Source organism: Enhydra lutris, unplaced genomic scaffold (assembly GCF_002288905.1).
Source record: "Enhydra lutris kenyoni isolate GAN:26980312 unplaced genomic scaffold, ASM228890v2 scaffoldscaffold96, whole genome shotgun sequence".
Taxonomy (NCBI): Eukaryota; Metazoa; Chordata; class Mammalia; order Carnivora; family Mustelidae; genus Enhydra; species Enhydra lutris.
Window position 1 is genome coordinate 4056034 of NW_019154180.1, and position 23244 is coordinate 4079277.

Sequence of the window (23244 nt, forward strand, 5' to 3'; positions counted from 1 at the left end):
TAACAAAAAAAAAAAAATTGTATACCTGGGCTTTAGTAGGACAGATGGTTAAAAAAAAAAAAAAAAAAAAAAGCACCTTGAGGATGAGGAGATTTAATACAGAATTGGCTGATAATACAATTAGGTGGATTTGTAACTGGTTCAATTACCATAAGCAAACTGTGGCCGTTAGTAGATGATTATCAACCTAAAGGGGGTTCTAGAAACAGCAGAGTATAACGATTACAAATGAGGCCTCTGGACCCCAACGATCACGGTTTGAATTTCGGCTTAACCACTCATTGGCTATATGACTTGGGGCAAGTGACTTCTCTTTGCTTCAGCTTTCTTATCTGAAATGAGGGTGACAGTAACAGTGTGGTGAGGATTTGTTAAAAATGCTTGAAATTGGGGGCGCCTGGGTGGCTCAGTGGGTTCACGCCTCTGCCTTCAGCTCAGATCATGATCCCAGTGTCCTGGGATCGAGCCCCGCATCGGGCTCTCTGTGCGGCGGGGAGCCTGCTTCCTCCTCTCTCTCTGCCTACTTGTGATCTCTGTCTGTCAAATAAATAAATAAAATCTTTAAAAAAAAAAAAGGACACACACACACACAACCTTCAATATCTAAAAAAAAAAATGCTTGAAGTTGTTTAAAGCACACAGTAAGGAAGCCCTGTCTTCTTCAATATATTGATCATGCATTGGCTAACGTATAAAAATGTTTACTGATCAAGCAGTAAATTCAGTGAAACTGGGAAGACTAAGAAATTCTTTGGGAGACAGAAGCTTGACAAGCTGGAACAATGGGCCAAATCTAGTGTGTGGGACCTGAACACGGTGTACGACTCGGGTTCTTTGGCTGGGCGTGGAAAAGGCACTCTATTTACTAGTCTCATTAGGTTGTAGCCAGTGAAGGACATATAATTCCCCAAATGGGGAATAAATAAATAAATCAATGGAACAACAGAGGGAGAGATGACAGTGTCCGCCACTCAGGGATACACGTAAGTTTGAAAGAAATGCAAGGTCAGAAAATGGGGTTGGGCAGCTTCCCAAGAAACAAAAATTCTCAGGAATTTGCGAGTAGTAAGTTCAAACTGAGTCGTAACTGGCAGTCTTTGGGCAGTGAGTACCAGAGGCAGGGGGCACGCTCGGGCTCTAGAGGGAACCTACTGTCGCAGTGAGGCTGACAGGCTGCGCTGGCATTTCCACGCTGCCCTCAGCGCTCATGCAGCAAGTCCCTATATGTTCGCCTTCGAAGGGGTCAGAGCCATGAGTAAACCCATGTTCACTGGATAAAATCTTTGGATATGTTGGATGAAATATAATATATTATTAAAATGAATTTCACATGTTTCTTTTTAAATGTGGCTATTAGGAAATACAAAATTACACATGTGGTTTGCATTTGTGGTTCAGATTATAATTATCATATTGGACAGTGCTTCTCTAGAGGAAATGGGAAAATGAGAAAATTTGAAAGATCTAGTCATTTAAAAAGAAACTGAGTAACCCTAAAGACATTGTCTCAGTCATTGGCTCCAAGTTAGTTTACCGGATCGGACTAGCAAACAAGCAGAAGCCACTCTGTTCTTTCTCTGTTGGTTACCTGGAGTTTGATAAAAATGACTTTTGTTTTGAGCTTGCAAGAGGAATCATGACATGACTGAATGTGACGTGCTTTCTAACCTTGATCCAGGAGAAGGGATCCTTGGTGCTCCAGGCATTGACCGATCCGGAATAATGAAGTCTGGCCAACTTTGGGGCCCACTGTCCTTTGCCCAAGAAAGGAGAAAGAGATTAGATTCAGCTGTGTTGGTCCTAGATACTTAGGAATAAAATCGCTTTCTCTCTTCTTTTAAGATTTTATTTATTTATTTGGGGGGTGCGGGAGTAGGGGAGATAGGGGTGGGGGAGGGGCAGACAGAGAGGGACAAGCAGACTCACAGGCGCTCTATCCCAAGACCCTGAGATCATGACCTGAGCTGAAATCAAGAGCCAGTTAACAGACTGGGCCACCCAGGTGCCCCTAAATTTGATCTCTTGAGAAAGGCTAAGCCTAGCTGAGGAGAAGATAAAGGCAAAAAGTGCAGTAGTATTTAATTTTTTAAACTTAATAATTTTGTTTATTCTTAGCACCTCTAATTAGGTGGTACTGGAATGTATTACAAGTACTATAAAATGCTATCATTACTTCTTTATTACATAATGTATGTTCCTTCTAGAAAAGTTAGTTAATGAGAAAACGTGAGTAAAAATGAAAGTTAAAAAAATCATCCTTTTGGGATGCCTGGGTGGCTCAGTGGTCATGATCAGGTCAGGTCATGATCTCAGGGTCCTGGGATCGAGCCCTGCGCCGGGCTCTCTGCTCGGCAGGGAGCCTGCTTCCTCCTCTCTCTGCCTGCCTCTCTGTGTACTTGTGATCTCTCTGTCTCTCTCTGTCAAATAAATAAATAGAATCTTTAAAAAAAATCATCCTCTTGCCTACAGACAAATAATATTATTTTGGTATATGACTCTCAAGCTTCATTTTCTTCTCCTTAAAGATTTTATCAATAGCCAAACTATGGAAAGAACCTAGATGTCCATCAACAGGTGAATGGATAAAGAAGATGTGGTCTATATACACAATAGAATACCATGCAGCCATCAAAAGAAATGAAATCTTGCCATTTTCAACGACGTGGATGGAACTAGAGGGTATTATGCTGAGCGAAATAAGTCAGTCAGAGAAAGACAACTATCATATGATCTCCCTGATATGAGGAATTGGAGAAACAAGACAGAGGATCAGAGGGTAAGAAAGGGAAAATGAAACAAGACAAAACCAGAGAGGGAGACAAACCATAAGAGACTGTTAATCTCAAAAAAAAAAAAAAAAAAAAAGGAGAGAGAGACTGTTAATCTCAGGAAACAAAGTGAGGGTTGCTGGAGTGGAGGGGGTTGGGACTGATGGGGTGGTTGGGGCATGGACATTGGGGAGGGCATGTGCTATGGTGAGTGCTGTGAACCGTGTAAGCCTGATGATTCACAGACCTGCACCCCTGAAACAAGTAATACATTTTATGTTAATAATAAATAAATAGATAAATAAGAAGAGTGACTACTACAGGTCTGGGATTTATCTGCTAGAGAGAGAGAGAGCGAGAGAGAGAGTGAGCGCACAAGCAGGGGAAGGGGCAGAGGGAGAGGGAGAAGCAGGCTCCCTGGATTCCAGTTTCTGGATTCCAGGACCCTGGGGTCATGACCTGAGCCAAAGGCAGATGCCTAAGCAACTGAGCTACCCGGGTGTCTCATCAGGCCTTGTTTTCAAATGGCACTTTGTTCCCTCTAAAACAGGGTTGACAAACCTTCTTTTGTAAACAGCCAGATAATAAATAATTTAGGCTCTGCCGATCATTTGGTTTCAGCTACTTAACTGTTGTGGTAGAGTGAAAGCAGCCACTTTAGGTCAGTGGGGCTGTATGTGTCAGTGCAAGATTCTAGGTACAGATGCTGAAATTCGAATCTCACATAATTTTCACATGTCATGAGACATTCTTCTTCTTTTTTCCCCCAATCATTTAAAACTAGAAAAATAATTCTTAGTTTGAAGGCTACATAAAATAAGTGGTGGTGCTGCAGTTGGGAGAGGGTGGCTGGGTTATGGACATTGGGGAGGGTATGTGCTATGGTGAGTGCTGTGAACTGTGTAAGCCTGATGATTCACAGACCTGTACCCCTGGGGCTAATAATACAGTATATGTTGATAAAAAAATAAAAAAAATAAATAATTGGTGGGCTGGATTTTGCCTTTAGGCCATAGTTTGCTTACTGTTGCTCTAAAACAGTATCTGGGAGCTGACTGCAGATCCTGCTCAAGCTTTCCTGTCGCTGCTCATAGCAGAGTGAAGACAATGGACTCAAGGGGAGCACCAGGGAATGCAGGTAGGACATGTAAGGAGGTGGTCATGAGAAGTGATAGTAGCTTGAACAGTGGCAATCAGAGAAGAGAAAATGGATTTAAGACGCACTTGTGGAGTAGATGTAATAGAAGGATGGAGATGGATGGGTTATCTAAATCCAACAGAAATAAAAAAGATACTATCAGCCCAGATCTTGGGAGACAAAATACTGGTATTTACCATATTGTCCTGAAGCTGTAATCTGAAAATCTCGGATGTGTCCAGAAGCCATCCCCAGCGGAGTCTGACACTCTGAAATCAAAGGAGAGGGCTGTGACAGCTAGCAGTACCTAAAATTCAGCCTTCACAAAGGCAAGCCAGTGAGAACGGGCGAATACCAAGCAATGGTTGATACTTTGTATTGTTAACCATGTCATTTAATTCACTCTAATAGAACCATCCACACTCTGACTTGTTTATGGTTGAATCTTGAACTCTTCCAAGCCATATTTGTAAGTTATCTTTGGCAACTGAACCAAAATTCAGTTTCAAATTTTGCTCTTGGAGATGCTGGAGCTTCACAAAGTTGTGAGAACGAAGTTATTTTTAGCACCAGTTTGTTAAATACTTAGAGCTTCAGGTTCGCACATATTTGCTCTTCCCTGAGGACTCTGATGATTTCTACCAGCAATATTCATTATAGATTTGTTAATGACTGTGAGCTTGTATTTGTTTCTTGATAAAAGCAACCATCCTAGGAAGGAGGAAAGCTACTTACTCTTGCTGTACACCAGAAAAAGAGTGCTCATCCCCGCTTGTAGGTGCTCGCCAATAAGGCATTCTATCCGCCAAATTCCAACTTTGGATGGTAGCATTTCCACAGTCTCAAAAACACCTTTTCAAAAACAGAAGGAACAGAAATTATTTCTTTTTACTAAAAAATGAGCACGAGATACATTGGTTTATGCAGAACACCCAAGGAGAGCCACCTAAGTCAGTTCTACCACTCTTGACCCCCTCAAAGCCAAAGTGCTTTGCTATGTGACCCCGCCAATTTGGAGGTACTGAAGATTGAGTTCTGATAGCCCCCACCCCTGGGAAATGGGAGAGATGGGCTGGTGGGGGAACAGGGGAGAGCCACTACACTCTCAGAGTGCCAAAGGTTATTGTGGTTTTTTGTCCCCCCCATCAACCAGATGTGAGCTCCCTGGGCCAGGGAAGTGAGGGTGAGGTCCTTGTGGACCTAGGCCACTAGGGCTGCCTTGAGGGCTAACGCAACCCAGCAGTAAGAAGTTAGAGGGGGTACCGAGGGGCTGAGGCATGAGTCACAAGTGACTCCCTAGAATAAAGGTGTCCGTTGTAAGTAGGTAAGAATTGTCCTAGCATTTAACCTTTACCATTTCCATGCTGGAGTTCAAAGCAGCAGCCATGAAGGGGTTGGGGAGGACACACAATAAACGTAAGGCAGAGGAAGAGAGGGCTCAACCACACCATCCTTGCCTGAGATAGGCCTCTCAGAGTGCACCCTGCAGTTCGGGGTCGGAGGCGTATGTGTGACGTGAAGCAGCCGCAGGAGAGCTTATTACTGAAGAGTGAGCAGGAAAGTCACTGAACTTCTTGGAATTTTAACACAGAAACAGGGAAAGTTTGCTCCCACTATTAAACCTGTTTTAAAGGGGCGGTGGAGACCTAGACTAAAGCTGTGTTTTGATCAACACTGTGAGTCGTGCTTATACTGGTTATGGACATAAACAATTCACCCCATGGAGAACTACCTGTGCATTTGAGACGGTGGAAACCATAACTCCAGCCCAGGAAAGTGCCACAACATTAATTATTCATTTATTCTGTTCTATTTCCTTTATCTGTATCTGAAATTATCCTGTTTATGGGCTAATTTATTTATTTATTTTTAAAGATTTTATTTATTTATTTGACAGAGAGAGAGATCACAAGTAGACGGGGAGGGGGGAAGCAGGCTCCCTGCTGAGCAGAGAGCCTGATGCGGGGCTCGATCCCAAGACCCTGAGATCATGACCTGAGCCAAAGGCAGAGGTTTAACCCATTGAGCCACCAAGGCACCCCTCTGGGCTAATTTATTTATTATGTTACTTGAAAAAGTAAGTTACCTGAGATCAGGGAGTTTCTTGGCTTTGTTCATGGATTGCTTCCCCAGTGCCTGTACCATGCAAAGTAAGTACTCAGTACGTCAGCAGGTAGACAAAAAGGGCAGAAATTAGCTCATACCTGGGTAGAGGTTGTAGACTGCCATTTTATACTCCTCTTTTTTCCGTACAGTGAACACGTGTCCACTGAAATGAATAGAATGGATGTTTTCACTGCTGCCCATGCTGAGCAGATACCATCGAATCTTTTGGTCCTGAGCCATTACTAAGCCAGGCAGTGTGTCCATCACATAGCCATTGACTGCTGGAGGAGAACACAGAGAAGGCTGTTGAAATCCATTACAGAAGTTTCTTTCCCTCTCCTCCAGTAAAAAATATTGATTCCTACAAGGATTCCACTCCTATACACACACTCTCAATTCACTGTCCAAGCCTCAGCCTGAGTAATAACTGGGGGTGGGGTATGTTACCATGGAAACGGTAATTTTCTTTAAGAGTGGGATCCTCCTTCTGGATATTGCAGGGAGCTCTGCAGTTCCTTTCCAGGTTTTCAGTGAAGTACCAGCTCTTAGTCTCATCAAAAATAGTGAAAAACAGAGCGAATTCCTGCACTGTCACTTGTCGCCCATGAGCAGGGTTCAGTGTATCGCTGCGGCAGATCAGAAGGGGTCCAATCAAGCCTGAGTGCACATCCTTCTCCTGAGAAAGAAGACATCAATCCTATGAACATGAATGCCCTCGCCTATGAACCAGGATAGATCTCTTATCAACTTCCATGCCACTCCAAACCAATCCTGATCTGGTAGGTTCCAGAGTGATCATTCTCAAACACAAATATGATGGCACCTCCCCTATCGGAATCTTCCCATTAAGCTTACAGTAAATAGAAAAATTCTCAGCAGATAACACGAAGTCCATTTCTTCTAAACCAGTAAGTGGTCAGTGCAATGTCCATCTGCTTACCAGATCAACATCAGAAAAATAAGCCCAGGCTTTGCAGTCAAACTCATCTTTAGTGGGGGCCATATGCTGCTGCACTGTCCAAAAGTAAATTCTGGTGTCATTAGGGTTGACAAACTTTCTTCTAGGTTCTGCTCCTTGCCTCTGATCTTCCTCATAAGAAATAAGGCTAGAATAGAAGGAGTAGGGACGAGAGGCCTGGTTTTTGAAAGTTACCTGCAGAGAAAAAGTAAATACAAAATTTAAAAAAGAATTTGAGTAACATGTTTTAGGATCATATAAAGTCCTTAGCTTAAGGTTTATATCCCTAACAGCAATACCTATTTGGGGTTTATCCAGAGGAAGTGGTACAGAGGATGGGTGTTGTCAGGACCCAAACCTCACACTCTATCTACAGAGGAAACTGAGGTATTTTTGAACTCTAAAATCTTTAAAGCATGAGCTCAAAGTTGCAGAAGAGAAAATTCCTAAATACTGAAAAGCTGTTCAAAAGTAAAAGGGAAAATATCACCCCAGGGGTTTTCAGAGACCATAAGCCCAAGAATCAACACGTGTGGTTCTTATGACAAATTCCAGGATGAATGCATATGATCTTTAAAAAAGACTTTAGATTTCAGGGTGCCTGGGTGGCTCAGTGGGTTAAGTCTCTGCCTTCAGCTCAGGTCATGATCCCAAGGTCCTGGGATCGAGCCCCGCATCGGGCTCTCTGCTCAGCAGGGAGCCTGCTTCCCTGCTCTCTCTCTCTGCCTGCCTCTCTGCCTACTTGTGATCTTTCTCTGTCAAATAAATAAATAAAATCTTAAAAAAAAAGACTTCAGATTTCAAAAAATTACACATGTTTCACAGGACATATATAAACTAAAATAAGAATCAAAACAGAAAAAGAATTGCTGACAATTCCATAATTTTAGATCCTTCTATATCCTTAAAGTAAATAATCAATTGGGCCAGTGGATGACGATTTTTGGAAAAGAATAAGCTACTTTCATTTTTGGCTCACACAATGCACCAAAATAACTTGTAGTCTACAGGAATTACTAATGGGTTAAAAGGTTAAGTGTTAAAAAATAAATAAATAAAATAAAAGGTTAAATGTTAAGCAATTAAACTGTAAAAAAAAAAGTTGAATGTATAAGTGCTTTTAAGAAAAAAGTCTTTGTATAGGAAAGGATTTTTATAAACATAAAAGCTGTGTGTCATAAAAGAAAGATTTATGGGTTACTATCAGTAATTCAAACCTGTTTTATTTCAAAAATCACTATAAATAAAATTAAAAGATGACAAACTTGGAAAAATATAGGGTAATAAAAATCGATAAGAAAAGTTCTCCCTCAAAAGGTCAAATGTGCAAAGGACATTAACAGATAATTCTTTAGAGAAAGTCTTAAAATGTTCATGTATATTGTACTTCTGGAATTTTACCCAAGGAAAAGGTTTGTGATTGCAACATTATTGAACTAGTGAAAACATTGCAAACTATTTAAAAGGTTGTTCAAAGTAAATGGTTAAGTAAACCATAAATTCACATAATAGACTATTATGCCATCATTAAAACAAAATAGTTAGAAAGTATTTCTAATGACACAAGAAATAATGACAATATGGGGCGCCTGGGTGGCTCAGTGGGTTAAGCTTCTGCCTTCGGCTCAGGTCATGATCTCAGGGTCCTGAGATCAAGCCCCGCATCAGGTTTTCTGCTCAGCGGGGAGCCGGCTTCCTCCTCTCTACCTGCCTCTCTGCCTACTTGAGATCTCTGTCTGTCAAATAAATAAATAAAATCTTAAAAAAGAAGAAATATTGACAATATGCTATTTAGTCCAAAAAGAAGAGCTGTGATCTCGGGGTTGTGGAATTCAGCCTCACATTGGGATTCTCTCTCCTCCCTCTGCCCCTCCCACTCTTGCTCTCTCTTTCTTTCTTCCTAATATAAATAAATAAATAAACCTTTTTTTTTTTTTTTAAAAAGAAGAGGTAAAATTACACGTTGCATAATTTTGAGCACATAAAGAAAAGAATACATAGGACAAAGAGAACATACACCAAAATGGTAGTTATGGGATTATTTTTTAACTTCTTAATTTTCTACACTTCAAAATTCTCAGAAAGTGAAAATACATTATTTTTATAAACAGAGACAAAAATATACATACAGGATTAATTTTCCTATAACTTCATTGTTCTAAACTCACCATGATATTGTCTTCAACTTCTGCTCTTATATATGGCCCCAAGAGTCCGAGGTGTTCATTTAGTTCTCCACGGTATAAGGGCTGAGTAAAAGACCCATCAGTAAATTCCTGGAAAACCACCTTCTTGAACTGAGGGACATCCCTACCTTGAGCCCTGGGGGAAAAAAGCAGAGAAAAAACAGTATCTTCATGGATCAGGTAGGTAGAAACACCTGACATTCTCGCCCTTCCTGTACTGGAGACACTTCCATAGAGCTGATGATGAGCTGGAGCGAAGAAAGGAGAAAAGAGTTAGTACAGACAACGTCCAGGTTTCTGATTTGGGCAAGTGGCTGGACAGTGATGCAGCTCACTGAGATGGGCAACCCTGGAGAAGTAGGTGGGGGTATAGAGTTTTAAACACACGGGACATCTATGTAAATTAAATTGGCAAATACAGAGGTTGAGAGCTTACAAAAGAGATCTAAATGAAGATCATGCAAGATGGAGACACTATCCAGACCATGTGAGTGGCTTATTACAGCTGATAATCAATTTTGTTATGTCCTCATCTTATTGGACAAGCAAGCAACATGTTGCATAGGTAACCACTCCATCTTCCTGACATACCCTCTCTCCAGGGTTCACTAGTGTAGAAGTTCCACGAAAGCAGGGGTTTTGTCTGTTTTGTCCACTGCTGTACTGCTGTATTCCCAGCAGCTGGAACAAGTGCCTGGCACATAGTAGGTGGTCAAAAAGTATTTGTTGAATGTTAAATGCATGTAGGACTTATAAACAAATTCTGAATATTAAACAGCCCCCAGGGTTCAATCCTTGGACTTCTTCCCTCTACTTAAAAAGAAATCTGGGGGTGCCTGAGTGGCTTAGTAAGTAGAGCCGGTGACTGTTGATCTCGGAGTTGTGAGTTTAAACCCTGCGTTGGGTGTAGAGATTACATAAACAAACAAAAAACAAACTTAAAAGAAGTTAAAAAATCTGTTAGGGGGCCCCTAGGTGGTTCAGTCATTCAGCATCTGTCTTGGGCTCCAGTCATGATGCTGGGGTCCTAGGATTGAGCCCCGCATTGGGCTCTTCACTCATAGGGAGGCCTGCTTCTCCCTCTCCCACTCCCCCTGCTTGTGCTCTCTCTTGCTATCTCTTTTTCTCTCTGTCAAATAAAATCTTTTAAAAAATCTGCTGGAACTGTGAACTAAAACTGTATAACAAAGTACATAAAACCAAAGTGCTTTTGGTATAAAAATGCAACCACTATCCAGATCAAGAACATTACCAGCAACACAGAAGACTCACGGTCTGTGCCTTTCCAGTGACATTCTTCTTAACCCTAACCCCTGTTGTGATATTTACGATAATTATTTCTTTGCTTTTCTTTATAATTTTACCACTATGTATATATACTTCCCTAAAGAACACAGTTGAGTTTTGTCCATTTTGGCAAACCATGTTGTATACGTTCTTTTGTTTCTGGAAAAAAAAAAAAAAAAAAAAAGGAGAGAGAGACTGTTAATCTCAGGAAACAAAGTGAGGGTTGCTGGAGTGGAGGGGGTTGGGACTGATGGGGTGGTTGGGGCATGGACATTGGGGAGGGCATGTGCTATGGTGAGTGCTGTGAACCGTGTAAGCCTGATGATTCACAGACCTGCACCCCTGAAACAAGTAATACATTTTATGTTAATAATAAATAAATAGATAAATAAGAAGAGTGACTACTACAGGTCTGGGATTTATCTGCTAGAGAGAGAGAGAGCGAGAGAGAGAGTGAGCGCACAAGCAGGGGAAGGGGCAGAGGGAGAGGGAGAAGCAGGCTCCCTGGATTCCAGTTTCTGGATTCCAGGACCCTGGGGTCATGACCTGAGCCAAAGGCAGATGCCTAAGCAACTGAGCTACCCGGGTGTCTCATCAGGCCTTGTTTTCAAATGGCACTTTGTTCCCTCTAAAACAGGGTTGACAAACCTTCTTTTGTAAACAGCCAGATAATAAATAATTTAGGCTCTGCCGATCATTTGGTTTCAGCTACTTAACTGTTGTGGTAGAGTGAAAGCAGCCACTTTAGGTCAGTGGGGCTGTATGTGTCAGTGCAAGATTCTAGGTACAGATGCTGAAATTCGAATCTCACATAATTTTCACATGTCATGAGACATTCTTCTTCTTTTTTCCCCCAATCATTTAAAACTAGAAAAATAATTCTTAGTTTGAAGGCTACATAAAATAAGTGGTGGTGCTGCAGTTGGGAGAGGGTGGCTGGGTTATGGACATTGGGGAGGGTATGTGCTATGGTGAGTGCTGTGAACTGTGTAAGCCTGATGATTCACAGACCTGTACCCCTGGGGCTAATAATACAGTATATGTTGATAAAAAAATAAAAAAAATAAATAATTGGTGGGCTGGATTTTGCCTTTAGGCCATAGTTTGCTTACTGTTGCTCTAAAACAGTATCTGGGAGCTGACTGCAGATCCTGCTCAAGCTTTCCTGTCGCTGCTCATAGCAGAGTGAAGACAATGGACTCAAGGGGAGCACCAGGGAATGCAGGTAGGACATGTAAGGAGGTGGTCATGAGAAGTGATAGTAGCTTGAACAGTGGCAATCAGAGAAGAGAAAATGGATTTAAGACGCACTTGTGGAGTAGATGTAATAGAAGGATGGAGATGGATGGGTTATCTAAATCCAACAGAAATAAAAAAGATACTATCAGCCCAGATCTTGGGAGACAAAATACTGGTATTTACCATATTGTCCTGAAGCTGTAATCTGAAAATCTCGGATGTGTCCAGAAGCCATCCCCAGCGGAGTCTGACACTCTGAAATCAAAGGAGAGGGCTGTGACAGCTAGCAGTACCTAAAATTCAGCCTTCACAAAGGCAAGCCAGTGAGAACGGGCGAATACCAAGCAATGGTTGATACTTTGTATTGTTAACCATGTCATTTAATTCACTCTAATAGAACCATCCACACTCTGACTTGTTTATGGTTGAATCTTGAACTCTTCCAAGCCATATTTGTAAGTTATCTTTGGCAACTGAACCAAAATTCAGTTTCAAATTTTGCTCTTGGAGATGCTGGAGCTTCACAAAGTTGTGAGAACGAAGTTATTTTTAGCACCAGTTTGTTAAATACTTAGAGCTTCAGGTTCGCACATATTTGCTCTTCCCTGAGGACTCTGATGATTTCTACCAGCAATATTCATTATAGATTTGTTAATGACTGTGAGCTTGTATTTGTTTCTTGATAAAAGCAACCATCCTAGGAAGGAGGAAAGCTACTTACTCTTGCTGTACACCAGAAAAAGAGTGCTCATCCCCGCTTGTAGGTGCTCGCCAATAAGGCATTCTATCCGCCAAATTCCAACTTTGGATGGTAGCATTTCCACAGTCTCAAAAACACCTTTTCAAAAACAGAAGGAACAGAAATTATTTCTTTTTACTAAAAAATGAGCACGAGATACATTGGTTTATGCAGAACACCCAAGGAGAGCCACCTAAGTCAGTTCTACCACTCTTGACCCCCTCAAAGCCAAAGTGCTTTGCTATGTGACCCCGCCAATTTGGAGGTACTGAAGATTGAGTTCTGATAGCCCCCACCCCTGGGAAATGGGAGAGATGGGCTGGTGGGGGAACAGGGGAGAGCCACTACACTCTCAGAGTGCCAAAGGTTATTGTGGTTTTTTGTCCCCCCCATCAACCAGATGTGAGCTCCCTGGGCCAGGGAAGTGAGGGTGAGGTCCTTGTGGACCTAGGCCACTAGGGCTGCCTTGAGGGCTAACGCAACCCAGCAGTAAGAAGTTAGAGGGGGTACCGAGGGGCTGAGGCATGAGTCACAAGTGACTCCCTAGAATAAAGGTGTCCGTTGTAAGTAGGTAAGAATTGTCCTAGCATTTAACCTTTACCATTTCCATGCTGGAGTTCAAAGCAGCAGCCATGAAGGGGTTGGGGAGGACACACAATAAACGTAAGGCAGAGGAAGAGAGGGCTCAACCACACCATCCTTGCCTGAGATAGGCCTCTCAGAGTGCACCCTGCAGTTCGGGGTCGGAGGCGTATGTGTGACGTGAAGCAGCCGCAGGAGAGCTTATTACTGAAGAGTGAGCAGGAAAGTCACTGAACTTCTTGGAATTTTAACACAGAAACAGGGAAAGTTTGCTCCCACTATTAAACCTGTTTTAAAGGGGCGGTGGAGACCTAGACTAAAGCTGTGTTTTGATCAACACTGTGAGTCGTGCTTATACTGGTTATGGACATAAACAATTCACCCCATGGAGAACTACCTGTGCATTTGAGACGGTGGAAACCATAACTCCAGCCCAGGAAAGTGCCACAACATTAATTATTCATTTATTCTGTTCTATTTCCTTTATCTGTATCTGAAATTATCCTGTTTATGGGCTAATTTATTTATTTATTTTTAAAGATTTTATTTATTTATTTGACAGAGAGAGAGATCACAAGTAGACGGGGAGGGGGGAAGCAGGCTCCCTGCTGAGCAGAGAGCCTGATGCGGGGCTCGATCCCAAGACCCTGAGATCATGACCTGAGCCAAAGGCAGAGGTTTAACCCATTGAGCCACCAAGGCACCCCTCTGGGCTAATTTATTTATTATGTTACTTGAAAAAGTAAGTTACCTGAGATCAGGGAGTTTCTTGGCTTTGTTCATGGATTGCTTCCCCAGTGCCTGTACCATGCAAAGTAAGTACTCAGTACGTCAGCAGGTAGACAAAAAGGGCAGAAATTAGCTCATACCTGGGTAGAGGTTGTAGACTGCCATTTTATACTCCTCTTTTTTCCGTACAGTGAACACGTGTCCACTGAAATGAATAGAATGGATGTTTTCACTGCTGCCCATGCTGAGCAGATACCATCGAATCTTTTGGTCCTGAGCCATTACTAAGCCAGGCAGTGTGTCCATCACATAGCCATTGACTGCTGGAGGAGAACACAGAGAAGGCTGTTGAAATCCATTACAGAAGTTTCTTTCCCTCTCCTCCAGTAAAAAATATTGATTCCTACAAGGATTCCACTCCTATACACACACTCTCAATTCACTGTCCAAGCCTCAGCCTGAGTAATAACTGGGGGTGGGGTATGTTACCATGGAAACGGTAATTTTCTTTAAGAGTGGGATCCTCCTTCTGGATATTGCAGGGAGCTCTGCAGTTCCTTTCCAGGTTTTCAGTGAAGTACCAGCTCTTAGTCTCATCAAAAATAGTGAAAAACAGAGCGAATTCCTGCACTGTCACTTGTCGCCCATGAGCAGGGTTCAGTGTATCGCTGCGGCAGATCAGAAGGGGTCCAATCAAGCCTGAGTGCACATCCTTCTCCTGAGAAAGAAGACATCAATCCTATGAACATGAATGCCCTCGCCTATGAACCAGGATAGATCTCTTATCAACTTCCATGCCACTCCAAACCAATCCTGATCTGGTAGGTTCCAGAGTGATCATTCTCAAACACAAATATGATGGCACCTCCCCTATCGGAATCTTCCCATTAAGCTTACAGTAAATAGAAAAATTCTCAGCAGATAACACGAAGTCCATTTCTTCTAAACCAGTAAGTGGTCAGTGCAATGTCCATCTGCTTACCAGATCAACATCAGAAAAATAAGCCCAGGCTTTGCAGTCAAACTCATCTTTAGTGGGGGCCATATGCTGCTGCACTGTCCAAAAGTAAATTCTGGTGTCATTAGGGTTGACAAACTTTCTTCTAGGTTCTGCTCCTTGCCTCTGATCTTCCTCATAAGAAATAAGGCTAGAATAGAAGGAGTAGGGACGAGAGGCCTGGTTTTTGAAAGTTACCTGCAGAGAAAAAGTAAATACAAAATTTAAAAAAGAATTTGAGTAACATGTTTTAGGATCATATAAAGTCCTTAGCTTAAGGTTTATATCCCTAACAGCAATACCTATTTGGGGTTTATCCAGAGGAAGTGGTACAGAGGATGGGTGTTGTCAGGACCCAAACCTCACACTCTATCTACAGAGGAAACTGAGGTATTTTTGAACTCTAAAATCTTTAAAGCATGAGCTCAAAGTTGCAGAAGAGAAAATTCCTAAATACTGAAAAGCTGTTCAAAAGTAAAAGGGAAAATATCACCCCAGGGGTTTTCAGAGACCATAAGCCCAAGAATCAACACGTGTGGTTCTTATGACAAATTCCAGGATGAATGCATATGATCTTTAAAAAAGACTTTAGATTTCAGGGTGCCTGGGTGGCTCAGTGGGTTAAGTCTCTGCCTTCAGCTCAGGTCATGATCCCAAGGTCCTGGGATCGAGCCCCGCATCGGGCTCTCTGCTCAGCAGGGAGCCTGCTTCCCTGCTCTCTCTCTCTGCCTGCCTCTCTGCCTACTTGTGATCTTTCTCTGTCAAATAAATAAATAAAATCTTAAAAAAAAAGACTTCAGATTTCAAAAAATTACACATGTTTCACAGGACATATATAAACTAAAATAAGAATCAAAACAGAAAAAGAATTGCTGACAATTCCATAATTTTAGATCCTTCTATATCCTTAAAGTAAATAATCAATTGGGCCAGTGGATGACGATTTTTGGAAAAGAATAAGCTACTTTCATTTTTGGCTCACACAATGCACCAAAATAACTTGTAGTCTACAGGAATTACTAATGGGTTAAAAGGTTAAGTGTTAAAAAATAAATAAATAAAATAAAAGGTTAAATGTTAAGCAATTAAACTGTAAAAAAAAAAGTTGAATGTATAAGTGCTTTTAAGAAAAAAGTCTTTGTATAGGAAAGGATTTTTATAAACATAAAAGCTGTGTGTCATAAAAGAAAGATTTATGGGTTACTATCAGTAATTCAAACCTGTTTTATTTCAAAAATCACTATAAATAAAATTAAAAGATGACAAACTTGGAAAAATATAGGGTAATAAAAATCGATAAGAAAAGTTCTCCCTCAAAAGGTCAAATGTGCAAAGGACATTAACAGATAATTCTTTAGAGAAAGTCTTAAAATGTTCATGTATATTGTACTTCTGGAATTTTACCCAAGGAAAAGGTTTGTGATTGCAACATTATTGAACTAGTGAAAACATTGCAAACTATTTAAAAGGTTGTTCAAAGTAAATGGTTAAGTAAACCATAAATTCACATAATAGACTATTATGCCATCATTAAAACAAAATAGTTAGAAAGTATTTCTAATGACACAAGAAATAATGACAATATGGGGCGCCTGGGTGGCTCAGTGGGTTAAGCTTCTGCCTTCGGCTCAGGTCATGATCTCAGGGTCCTGAGATCAAGCCCCGCATCAGGTTTTCTGCTCAGCGGGGAGCCGGCTTCCTCCTCTCTACCTGCCTCTCTGCCTACTTGAGATCTCTGTCTGTCAAATAAATAAATAAAATCTTAAAAAAGAAGAAATATTGACAATATGCTATTTAGTCCAAAAAGAAGAGCTGTGATCTCGGGGTTGTGGAATTCAGCCTCACATTGGGATTCTCTCTCCTCCCTCTGCCCCTCCCACTCTTGCTCTCTCTTTCTTTCTTCCTAATATAAATAAATAAATAAACCTTTTTTTTTTTTTTTAAAAAGAAGAGGTAAAATTACACGTTGCATAATTTTGAGCACATAAAGAAAAGAATACATAGGACAAAGAGAACATACACCAAAATGGTAGTTATGGGATTATTTTTTAACTTCTTAATTTTCTACACTTCAAAATTCTCAGAAAGTGAAAATACATTATTTTTATAAACAGAGACAAAAATATACATACAGGATTAATTTTCCTATAACTTCATTGTTCTAAACTCACCATGATATTGTCTTCAACTTCTGCTCTTATATATGGCCCCAAGAGTCCGAGGTGTTCATTTAGTTCTCCACGGTATAAGGGCTGAGTAAAAGACCCATCAGTAAATTCCTGGAAAACCACCTTCTTGAACTGAGGGACATCCCTACCTTGAGCCCTGGGGGAAAAAAGCAGAGAAAAAACAGTATCTTCATGGATCAGGTAGGTAGAAACACCTGACATTCTCGCCCTTCCTGTACTGGAGACACTTCCATAGAGCTGATGATGAGCTGGAGCGAAGAAAGGAGAAAAGAGTTAGTACAGACAACGTCCAGGTTTCTGATTTGGGCAAGTGGCTGGACAGTGATGCAGCTCACTGAGATGGGCAACCCTGGAGAAGTAGGTGGGGGTATAGAGTTTTAAACACACGGGACATCTATGTAAATTAAATTGGCAAATACAGAGGTTGAGAGCTTACAAAAGAGATCTAAATGAAGATCATGCAAGATGGAGACACTATCCAGACCATGTGAGTGGCTTATTACAGCTGATAATCAATTTTGTTATGTCCTCATCTTATTGGACAAGCAAGCAACATGTTGCATAGGTAACCACTCCATCTTCCTGACATACCCTCTCTCCAGGGTTCACTAGTGTAGAAGTTCCACGAAAGCAGGGGTTTTGTCTGTTTTGTCCACTGCTGTACTGCTGTATTCCCAGCAGCTGGAACAAGTGCCTGGCACATAGTAGGTGGTCAAAAAGTATTTGTTGAATGTTAAATGCATGTAGGACTTATAAACAAATTCTGAATATTAAACAGCCCCCAGGGTTCAATCCTTGGACTTCTTCCCTCTACTTAAAAAGAAATCTGGGGGTGCCTGAGTGGCTTAGTAAGTAGAGCCGGTGACTGTTGATCTCGGAGTTGTGAGTTTAAACCCTGCGTTGGGTGTAGAGATTACATAAACAAACAAAAAACAAACTTAAAAGAAGTTAAAAAATCTGTTAGGGGGCCCCTAGGTGGTTCAGTCATTCAGCATCTGTCTTGGGCTCCAGTCATGATGCTGGGGTCCTAGGATTGAGCCCCGCATTGGGCTCTTCACTCATAGGGAGGCCTGCTTCTCCCTCTCCCACTCCCCCTGCTTGTGCTCTCTCTTGCTATCTCTTTTTCTCTCTGTCAAATAAAATCTTTTAAAAAATCTGCTGGAACTGTGAACTAAAACTGTATAACAAAGTACATAAAACCAAAGTGCTTTTGGTATAAAAATGCAACCACTATCCAGATCAAGAACATTACCAGCAACACAGAAGACTCACGGTCTGTGCCTTTCCAGTGACATTCTTCTTAACCCTAACCCCTGTTGTGATATTTACGATAATTATTTCTTTGCTTTTCTTTATAATTTTACCACTATGTATATATACTTCCCTAAAGAACACAGTTGAGTTTTGTCCATTTTGGCAAACCATGTTGTATACGTTCTTTTGTTTCTGGTTGTGTGCTATAGTTTGTATTCTGTTGTGCAAATATACCAAAATTATGAACATTCATTTCTAATTTGTGTGCTATAGTTTGTATTCTGTTGTGCAAATATACCAAAATTATGAACATTCATTTCTAATTTTTGGTGCTTACACGTAGTCCTGCTCCTGCTATGAATCTTTTCTCCCCCAGCTGTGAACCTTCTTATACACATCTTCTGGTGAATGCATGCATGCATTTCTGCGGGGCACATATCTAAGAGTTGAGCTGCTGAGCGTACGTATGTTCCGCAGGGTTCCCACCAAGCAGGGAGTCCGATGAGGGTCTCGATCCCAGCACCCTGGGATCATGACCTAAGCCCAAGGCAGACATCCAACCAACTGAGCCACTCAGGTGCCCCAGCAGTCTTTTACTATTAAACTTAAATAGCCAATGGAGATTGTTCTGAGATAGTTTTTCCACCACTGATTAAGACTGAGGTGGCCGTTATTAGGGATTACATTCATTTAACTTTCTGAGCAGACTTGGTGACCCTATTAGCCACAGAAGTCTTTGAGACACCCATAGCAACGGTCTGTCTCATGTTGTGAAGAGTGAAACGGCCCAGAGGAGGATATCCAAAGAAACACCCAGTACATATGGACTTGACAGGAACTGGAATTCGGGGTCATCTTCCAACTTCTTCCCAGGACACTGATCAATCTTCTTCAGCTCAGCAAACGTGCATTGTGAGGTGTGTAACAATCCAGCATGCATGCATAGCCAGCAATGATTAGGCTCAGACGGTTCAGGGTAATCACCAGCTACTTTCACTGGCGGGTCATTTTTGCTGTCACCATTTTTGCTGTCACTGCTACAACAAACATCTTTAACAGATACATTTTTTTTTAAAACATTTTTAAACCTTCTTTTTTTAAGATTTTAATTATGTATTTGACAGACAGACAGAGATCACAAGCAGGCAGGGAGGCAGGCAGAGAGAGAGAAAGGGAAGCAGGCTCCCTGCTGAGAAGAGAGCCTGAGGCGGGGCTCGATCCCAGGACCCTGGGACCATGACCCGAGCTGAAGGCAGAGGCTTTAACCCACTGAGCCACCCAGGCGCCCTAACAGATACATTCTCTATTTTAAGATTTTATTTTTAAGTAATATCTATACTCAACGTGGGGCTTGAATCCACAACCTCAAGATCCAGAGTCACCTGTTCCACTGACTGAGCCAGCCAGGCACCTCTGACAGATACATTCTTGATATCAAAGCCCACACTGTTCCTAGGAAAAGCTTAACTCAAAGCTTCATGGTGCATTTCAACAGACTTCAGTTGTAACACGGACCGGACTGGAGCAAAGCTTTGAGGACACACGTCCATTCGGCTCACAGGGAGAGTACCAGTACCACCAAGTTTGTGCATGTACTCGTGGGGCAGACAAAAGGCCTTGTCAGTTGGATGGTCTGCTGACAGGAGGCAATCTAGAGTTTCAAGCAGTATGGTTCCACTGACATAGCCGTCTATTTATTATATTATTTAATTACCATCTAATGTATTATTTTTTCAGGGGAACAGGTCTGGGATTCACCAGTCTTATAAAGCTATCTTTGTGGGTGATGTCTCATTTCTTGTTAGCACTTGGCTCCAGCATTTTGTCATCACTCCAGCCAGAAACTGGCACAAATGCTACTTACTGTGCTGGGGTTGTAGCCAAATTTCTTAATATAGGTGCTGGCTTCCTTAACATATTCCTTGTGTCTCTTCTGGCAGCAGGTGGCTCAGTGGAATCCATTATGTAAACAATTAGTTGTTTCACACCCAGTATGTAAGCCAGAAGGGCATGCTCATGGGTCTGCCCAGCCTGAGATGTGCCTGTTCTCATGTTATTGATGAACGCTCTGTGTTTTGGGACATCAATGATACTCACGTAATACTTGCTGGTCTCCAGTTTCCAAGGGGAGATACCAAAAACCACCACACTTGCTTTTGGCCGTTTGTCTGACACCCTGGCATACTTGAAGGAACTCTTTGCCATCTCAGCAGCCTCCTTTTCAATGGTTCTTAGGTTGATCCCACCACATTTATAGATCAGATGGCCAGGAGTAGAGGATTGGCCCAAATTTATGTGCCCAATGATGACAGTGTTGATATTTCCAATTAAGGGGCGGTTTTCCTTTCTAAAATAGGGGTGGTTTTCATGACACCTGTGTTTTGGTGGCAAACCCATTGTGAAAAAACCAATTATATCTTAGAACTCATAAAACGTTTTGCCAGTTTATACAAAGAATATTTATATTTATATTTACCCATATATTTACCCTTTACTTTTTTAGTCCTTCTTGCCTTTCACCTCTTTCATTCAGTATCATTTTCCTACTGTCTCAAGTACATCATTAGAATAGTTTTGGTGGGTTTTTGCTAGGGTGAAGTTTCTGTTTCTGTTTGTTGGAAAATGTTCTATTTTGCCTTGATTTTTGATTCATATTTTTGATGGGCAGTTATTGCATTTCAGTGTCTTCTAGATATCATTCCCGTTTTCTATGTTTAATTAGCACTACTGAAAAATCACCTTTCTGTATCTTGTTTAAGTGTATGCTGTCTCTTTTCTTTGCCTGCTTTTAAGACTTTTGGGTTTTCTGAAGTTTCACTCTGATGAAACATGCCTAGGTGTTGATTTTTTTAGTTCATCCTGTTTGGGATTTGTTGCACTTCCTCAATCTGTGCATTGATGACTTTTTAAAATTTTTAATATTCAGTTTCTTCTTTAATCACTTCCCTTTCCTTCTGATATTTCAATTAAAAAGAAGTAAATCCTTCACACTCTATCCTTTAAGTCTCCTCTGGTTATCTGTTGCTGTATCACAAACTACCTTAAAACGTTAGTGTCTTAAAACAACAACCATTTTATGATACTTGTCAATTCTGCTACGTCAGAATTCCAGCAGTGCTTGGCTGGGTCAGCTGGCATCCAGGCTGGTCTGGAGGGTCCAAAATGGCTTCACTCATGTGCCTGATGCCGTGGTGGAGAATAATGGAAACCTGAACTTGCTGAGACTCATGACCAGAAGGCCTACATGTGACATTTCCAGCATGACAGCACCAGGGTAATCAGATTTCTTACAAAGGACATCCCAGGAGAACTAGATGTAAGCTATGTGGTATTTTCTGAACCAGCATCACTTCCACCACATCTATAGGTCACAAATTTCTGTCATACTCTTTTGGTCACAAATGAGTCCTAATGCCAGTCCAGACCAAGAGGAGGGGGATTACATTTTACCTCCTGAATGGGAGAATGTCAAGGTTATATTGTATAAGAGCATATAGGACAGAACATATTGGCACACACACTTGTGGAAAATACAGTTGGCCATAGCCTTTTATTATCTCTTTTATATTTTCCATTAAAAAAAATCTCTGCATGCTGCATTCCATACTACTTCATTTTACTTACCTACTAGTTCACCAATTCTTTCTACATGATGTATAAGTGTTTTAATAACTGTATATGATTCCTAGATCTTAAGTCTCTGAGTTGTTTTGGTTCTCTATTGTTTCTGTGGCTGGCTTGCTTCTTTCTTTCTTTCTTTCTTTCTTTCTTTCTTTCTTTCTTTCTTTCATTTTGTTCTGTACCCTGTATCTTTGTGTTCTGGATGTTGTATCTGAAAGATCTGTGAAAATAAGTTGAGGCCTAGGATGTTGAGAAGTTTAATGTTTTCTTCTGCCAGGTGTCTGCAGGCACTGCCAACCCAAGAGTTGCATAAATTATGATTAAGAAAAGAAATTTGTGGAGCACCTGGGTGGCTCAATCGTTAAGCGTCTGCCTTCAGATCAGATCACGATCTCAAGGTCCTGGGATCGAGCCCCGCATCGGGCTCCCTGCTCAGTGAGAAGCTTGCTTCTGCCTCTCCCACTCCCACTGCTTGTGTTCCCTCTCTCGCTGTATCTCTATCAGATAAATAAATAAAATCTAAAAAAATAAAAAGAACAGAAATTTGCACATCAGTGAAGTAGGTTAACTGGTTTACTGTTACCTTGAGGACATAGACCTTTGGGGACTCATCTTAAAGTGGGCATGGTTTACATCTACTTTTTCTCTCTTGTTAATACCAACGAGTCTATTCAAATGCTGTCAATATGCTTGTAACTCCCAAGTTTATTCATCTTTAGCACAGACCTCTTCCTTGGACTCTAGACTCATATCCAGCTGCCTATTCAACTTCTCAGCTGGAGGTCTAGTGGGCATCTCACACTAAGTATGTTCCAAACAGACCTTTGAGTGTTTCTTCAAGTGAATCTGTTCTACCTCAAGCCTTCCACATCTGATTAAACGTCATCATCATCCACCTAGTTGCTTAGGAAAAAAAAACTAAAAATCTTCTTTGAGTCCTTTCTCCCCATTCCCCCATATTCAACCTAACAGCAAATCCTATCTGCTTATCCTCAAATTATGTTCAACATCTTTCCATTTCTTTTGATTTTTACCACCACTATTTTGATCCAAATAATCTGTCTTCTCTTACTGGATGATTACAATCGCCTCTTAACTGGTCTCCCTGCCTCTATTCTTGCCCATGGAACTTGTGTTACCATTTAGTTGGTACTCTCTGGAGCTCAGACATACATAAAAGACCTGCTCTTGCTTCCCTACAACAGTAGGATATCAGAGGATGAGACACAAAGTGCACAGGCCTACAGAGAGGTATACATTTGTTGCATCTGAGGAAGAGCAATGAAGCCAGTGTGGCTGGAACATGGTGAGCAGGAAACAATGGTATGAGATGAGGTCAGAGGTTTCAGAGGGTCAAATCTTTGAAACTTGAAGGCCATAGTGAGGTCTTTGGAATTTACTAAGGGGGAGATGGAAATCCACTGGGAGGTTTGGAGCAGAGAATGAGAATC

General features: G+C 41.3%; 1 protein-coding gene across 1 annotated transcript in view; it reads right to left on the reverse strand.

Moving 5' to 3' along the window:
* LOC111139148 (coagulation factor VIII) overlaps positions 1-23244 on the reverse strand; it is a 128782-nt gene that overhangs the window by 31101 nt on the left and 74437 nt on the right. Inside the window, 7 exon segments of the mRNA XM_022491305.1 lie at positions 1669-1754; positions 11866-11937; positions 12404-12520; positions 13873-14055; positions 14222-14450; positions 14715-14927; positions 16901-17054. Coding sequence (XP_022347013.1) covers positions 1669-1754; positions 11866-11937; positions 12404-12520; positions 13873-14055; positions 14222-14450; positions 14715-14927; positions 16901-17054 — 1054 coding nt within the window.